General features: G+C 54.9%; 1 protein-coding gene across 1 annotated transcript; it reads left to right on the forward strand.

The window, feature by feature from the left end:
• The first annotated feature begins 2,666 nt into the window (after positions 1–2,666).
• On the forward strand, positions 2,667–6,182 carry APOLD1 (apolipoprotein L domain containing 1). The gene is made up of 2 exons (XM_055118266.1): positions 2,667–2,825; positions 4,141–6,182. Exons 1-2 carry the CDS (start codon positions 2,706–2,708, stop codon positions 4,864–4,866), a joined length of 846 nt encoding a protein of 281 aa, XP_054974241.1. The 5' UTR covers positions 2,667–2,705; the 3' UTR covers positions 4,867–6,182.

Genomic DNA, 6,182 nt, shown 5'->3' on the forward strand with positions numbered 1-6,182 from the left:
TCGGTTAGCCTCACCCCCAAACCGGAAATCAAACCCTGGTCTGCTGTGTGTGTAAGGCAAATGCCCTACCCCCCGTACTATGGCTTTGGCCCCTACTTGACATTACTCTTATCATGGCTGGGAGCCATCCCTGGCAGTGCTCGGCAGCTTTTCCTGCCTCTGTGCTCAGGAGCGACCCCTGGTGGTGCTCGGGTACCATATGTGGTACCTGCAATTTGAACCAGAGTAGCCCCTGAAGCCACATGCAAGGCAAGGAAGTACCTTACCTGTGTTAACTCTCCAGCCCGGATTTTCTTTATTTAGTTTTGTTCTTTTTGCCACACTGTCTGTGCTCGGGCCTTACTTCTGGCTCTGCACTCAGGGACCACTCCTAGTGGGGCTCTGGGACCATGTGCAGTTCCAGGGATGGAACCAGGGCCGGCCAGGTGCAAGGCAAGCGTCTTACCTGCTATACTATCTCTCCAGTCCAGATTCATTTATTTTTTCACTCTTGAAAAATTTATTGTTATCAGATTTTTTTCTTGTTGTTTTCTTTTTTTCTCTTTATTTCTTTTATTTGTTTTCCCTTTTTTTCCTGTTTCTTTTTTGGTCTCTGTCTCTGTCTCTTTCTCTTGTGGTCCGAATTTTAAATGAGCTGTGGTTGTGAGCAGTAGCAAATCATGTTACAACTCCAGCCCACAGAAACAGCCGCACAGAAATGCATATATTTATAAGGGTGAGGGATTTAACCATGTTCCAAAATGATATGGCTCGTAAGGGGAACCAGAGAAAGGATGACTATGAAATGATCGCATGCGTATGCAAAGTATAAAGAACACGGTAATAATGGCTAAAGTAACACACCCTGAGAATCGGCCTAGAGAAGTCAGTCTGCCAAAGCCGGTGATTCAGAAAGGAGAATGTTGACACTTTCCCTGCGGGTGGGTTGCAGGGATATTGCATTCCTGAAACATTAATATAAACACTATTGTTTTAAGTTTTTTTAATTTTTATTTTAGTAAAGCACCGTGGTTTACAAAGTTAGTCACAGTTGAATTTTAGACAATGTTCTTGCACTGATCCCCCACCAGTGTCAACTTCCTTCTACCAATGTTCCCAAGTTTCCCTCCCCTACACTCTCCCCCACCCACCCCCGCCCCCCGGCCCACCTTCATAACAGGCAGGCAGTGTTTTATGTTAAGTTGTTCAAGTTTGGGTCTCACGATTTCAGTGTTGTTGCTCTGTATTTGGATAGTTAGTTCTGTCATAGCTTGACAGCACTGCTGTGCCTGAATCCCGTTGGCCCCTGGCCCCTGCTGCTTCCTGTCTGTCTTTTCTCTTCCCCACCCCCCAATTCAGTTTCTTTCCTTCTTTTCCCTATACTCTGGGAACAAGGGTGATTGAAGCATCCCTTCCTCAAACCATTAGAGTCCATCATCCAGTTATTTATTTATTTATTTACTTTGCTTTTGGGTCATACCCAGCGATGCTCAGGGGTTCCTTCTGGCTCTGCACTCAGGAATTACTCCTTGGAGGTGCTCAGGGGACCATGTGGGATGCTGGGATTTGAACCCGGGTCGGCTGCGTGCAAGGCAAATGCCCTACCCGCTGTGATACCGCTCCAACCTCTCATTCAGTTATTCTAAATACCACATAAAACACTATTAAAAAAAAAAGATGAAGAGGGCCAGAAAGATAGTACAGTGGGTAGAGCACTTGCATTGCATATAGCTGACCTGGATCAATTCCCTATATTCCATACGGTTTCTCAAGCATCACCAGGTGCAGTTCCTGAGCACAGAGCTAGGAGTAAGCCCTGAGGCCCAGCAGCTCCGGCCCCAAAACAAACACAAGCAAAAAAGAGATTGACCAGATTGTGTCTTTGGAGCCCTGTGGGAGAAGACCCACGGGGTGGGCTTCATTCTTCCCTGGAGGCCCCAGGAAGCGCCCACAGAGGCTGTGCTCCTTGGTTTCCTGATGTTCCAGCTAGCGGCACTCCAGTGCAAGCCTCACTCTCCCTCACCCACGTGGAGGGAACACTAGCACGGGCTGCCTTGGGGATTCCAAGGACAACCGGGGTTCCAAGTGCCCCGCCCCGCCCTGCCGCGGCGAGTGTATATTTGGCGCCTTGTGCAGCCTGACCCGGCTGCTTTTTCTGACGCAATTGGGTCGCCCCGATGCCCTTTCCGAGACCTCCAGGTCCCCTCCACGGCTAGAGATGCTCCAAACGGCACGTCCCGTGGGCGGGGCCTGCTTCTTGGAGCGGCAGGGCCGAGAGGATGGAGAGGATCGCTTGTTCCAACGGCTCAGGGGCTCACCAGGCTTTTTCCAGCGCAGGAGTGCTCCCAAGGAGGCGCTCCCGTAGACAGAGAGGGCGCACCCCCCCCTCCTTGCTCACTTTTTAAAATATGCCTTTGTGAGCGGGGCCTTTCAGCAACCACTAGAAGACGTGGCCAGCCTGGGGTGCGTTTGATACTCTCCCTGATAAGGTCACCAGCAGCTCCGGAGAGGAAAGGCAGGGTATGGCCCCCTGGGAGAATGACCACATTTGATTCAAGTGGGGGGAAGAGCCTTGTGGGTCTTTTTCCTGTGTTCGGGGGGCAGGGAGGGGGAAGGCGCACACACAATGTTCGTTTCCGAAATACGGGATGTGCTGCGTGGCTCGCAGGTCATTTCCCACCATGTCACATCCTTCTGGGTGCAGGCGGCAGGGGCCAGGGCAGGAAATGGCAACTTCGCAGCATGAGACAAGGCTTTCCCAGGGCGGTCATTGGCTCTCTGGGCCTATAAAGCGGGCTCATCCAGAAACAGCCGCAGAGCGTCCTGTCCTGGAGATAGGCCGGACGGTAAGTGGGGCAGCTTAGCTGGGGGCAGGGGTGGGGGGCTGTGGGAAACCGCCCTTGCGCCCGGGGAGGGGAGGCTTGCGTCCTCCTTAGATATCAAGTAACTTTGCCTAAAAGGCATCTTGACCTGGAAATTTGTCACTGACAAGCTGGATTATTCAGGCTGCTAGGAATCAAAAAGGAGGAGATAAGAGTTGCCTGCTTCTCTCGGGCTCCGCTGGGAATTGGTGGGATCCAGAGGCTGTCAGTTTGGATTTGTTTCCTTTCCAGATGAGAGTCTCTGCCCTGTCAGCTCAGGGCTGGGAATGTCTTAGTTTGGTGGCGCAGGTGCGTTTCCGGCAGTTCCTGGTGGGGAGAGCAGAGGTGGCGGGGACGGAGCTAGGAGGAAGGGTGAGGGTCCTGGCATGGACAGGGCTCTGTCGCCGCCTCCCACGGGCTTCTCTCCTCAGGGAGCTGCGGATACAGCTGCCCACTTGATTTTATTCAGTTGCCATTCATTCAGAAAAGTTTTAATAATAGGGAAATAGTGTTATCAATAGTAGTCTTTAGTACAATTTTATTTTAATTATGCACCCATGGGCATCTGAAAACTGAGATTTCTGAAGCCCTGACTGATGAACTTGGGTTAAAAAAAGAAATAAGAGCTTCAAGCTTTTAGGCTTAATGCTAAGAGCCTGGAAGAATAGCAAGTAGGAGAGAAACTTCTAGAAAGATTCGTTTTTCACGTGCCCTAAACATGGCTTGCTAGTTTTAGGTGAGGTATATTTCTTCTCCCTTACCAGAGAGGGGCAGAAGATACTTGCGGAGGTGTTAGGACCCACGCCTTCTTCGGGGCAAACTGGCTAAGTGACCAGTTGCAAAGCACCTTTCAAACAGCGAAGACGAACTGACATCCTATTTAGCAGGCAGTAAATGAAATTGCTGCTGAACATTTGTGGGAGAGGACAGCCCGCAGCTGTAAGGTCCTGAGAACATGCGTGACTTGGCCCAGAGGGCGGAATGTGACAGATGACTCACTGGAGGACCGTTTCCCCAGGCGTGGCAATCAGGCAATCAGGGCCAACTCCCTGCTGGCCGCTGACTGTGGAGGGGGGAAGGGCCATCAGGAACCAGACTCTGGGCTAACTGTGTGTGTGTGTGTGTGTGTGTGTGTGTGTGTGTATGTGTGTGCCTGTGCGCGCGCATGTATGTGTATGTGCATGCATGTGCGTGTTTGCATGTGCGTGTGTGCATGTGTGTGCTTGTGTGTGTATGCATGCGTGCGTATGTGCATGTGTGTGTGCATGTGCTTGTGTGTGTGTGTGTGTGTCTTCCGCAGGGCATGGAGCGGCCGGCGAGCCCCGAGGCACTGCGGCGCTTCCAGGAGCTGCTCCTGGACCGTCGTGGCCAGCTGCATCACCAGGTCCTGCGCCTGCGCGAGGTGGCCCGGCGCCTGGAGCGCCTGCGCAGACGCTCCCTGCTGGCCAACGTGGCGGGCAGCAGCCTGAGCGTGGCGGGCTCGGTGGCGGCCATCGTGGGCCTGTCGCTCAGCCCCGTGACCCTGGGCGCCTCCCTGATGGCCTCGGCCGTGGGGCTGGGGGTGGCCACGGCCGGAGGCGCCGTCACCATCACGTCCGACCTCTCGCTGGTCTTCTGCAACGCGCGGGAGCTGCGGCGGGTGCAGGAGATCGCGGCCAGCTGCCAGGGCCAGATGCGGGAGCTGCTGAGCTGCCTCGAGTTCTTCTGCCGCTGGCAGGGCCGCGGGGACCGCGGGCTGCTGCTGTGCGGGAGGAACGCCGCCGTGGCCCTGTACAACTGCGTCTACTTCATCGTCTTCTGCGGCTCACGTGGCTTCCTCATTCCCCGGCGGGCCGAGGGGGCCACCAAGGTCAGCCAGGCCGTGCTCAAGGCCAAGATCCAGAAACTGGCCGAGAGCCTGGAGGCGTGCACCGGGCCGCTGGACGAGCTCAGCGTGCAGCTGGAGGCCCGAGTCCAGCTCTGCACCAAGGCCGGTGGCCGCGGGCCCCAGGGCGCCGCCGAGCCGCCCGCGGGGCTGCTTTTCTGAGCCCCGCAGCCCTTTTCCGCTCCGGACAGAGGCCGGAAACCGACCCGTTTGGGATGCTCCCTCGGGAAAACGGCCTAATTGGGGTAGAAGCTCCGAGCAGATGATGAGACACTCGCCCTGGCCGCCCCGCGACCCCAGCCCCGACCTCTGCCGGGGCCACTCACCTCCCGTATCCAATGGGACGTGTGGCCTGAAAATAATACCCTCCCGCCTTGTCAAAAGCGTTCCTGGGCACTGCTGCTTAACAGTCGTTGGGGACCTCGCCCGCGTCACTGTGGTTTCGGCCCACCCTGGAGGAAGGGGTGCAGAGGCACGCTCAGGCCCCGGAGACTGAGGTCCCTAATTTTGAAGCCCCTGTTCAGAGTATCTCACTGCAAGGAACTCCTCCTTCCCCAGCAAATTGGGGTGCCTGAGAGGTGGGCAGGAGGGTCAGGGTCTAGGAAAGTTGCCCCTGGCCCCCAGAACACACCTCCCAGCTTGCCTGTGAACAGTCCCAGCCTGGTGTGGAGGCCACTCCAACGTCCACCCCATCTGGGGGGGGTGTTCTCCTGTCCAGATCTTAAGGCACCCAGTGAGTGGTCATCAGAGGCCAGTAAGGCAGGAGAAACCGAAGCTTCGAGTTTGCTGACCTCAGAGAAGCGACCTCCAGGGCTCTGGCTGTGGGCAGTTCCGGTTTACGACAGGGGCCAGTTGGCTTCAGGGTCTGCAAATCAGGGACGTCCACAACTCCCCTGTTGGGAGGCACGGAGGGAGGGAAGCCCCCGGCAGGGTGACACGGCCACAGAGGGTGGCTCTGGCCCGAGCAGCATCAGTGGCACGGGGGTAATAACTCCCCACTGTGGCATGCAGACCCCGGGGGTTTGGAAACTGCTGCTTGCAGAGGGTGCTGCTGATGGAAGTGATTTGTATGAAGTTTCACGACCTCTTCAGGGGCTCCGCGGTCTTCAGAGTCTCTCACAGGTGCTCAAAGGGACAGACTCAGAGGAAAGGGCAGCCGCAATCTGCAGGGGCCGATTTCCCCCTGCGGTCTTAGAGCGTTGTGACGCGCTTCGCCCTCCAGAGGGCGGTGTTGCCCACTCATTGGGAGCAGCTGGTACCGTACCGAATGTGAACTGCGTGGAAATTCGCCTTTATTGCCGTCTCTGAAAACAGCGGTTGTTATTTTTTTAATTTATTTTTTAAAGTTTTAAAAATGTAATGTTAATTATTTGTATTTAATTTTATTTAATCGCTTTAAGAAAATAATGAACACGAGTGTCTGAACAGGACTGATCACCGTGGCTTTCCTGAAGAGGAAGTGGCATTTTCGTGCTAAG

This window comes from Sorex araneus, chromosome 10 (assembly GCF_027595985.1).
Source record: "Sorex araneus isolate mSorAra2 chromosome 10, mSorAra2.pri, whole genome shotgun sequence".
NCBI classification, from domain to species: Eukaryota; Metazoa; Chordata; class Mammalia; order Eulipotyphla; family Soricidae; genus Sorex; species Sorex araneus.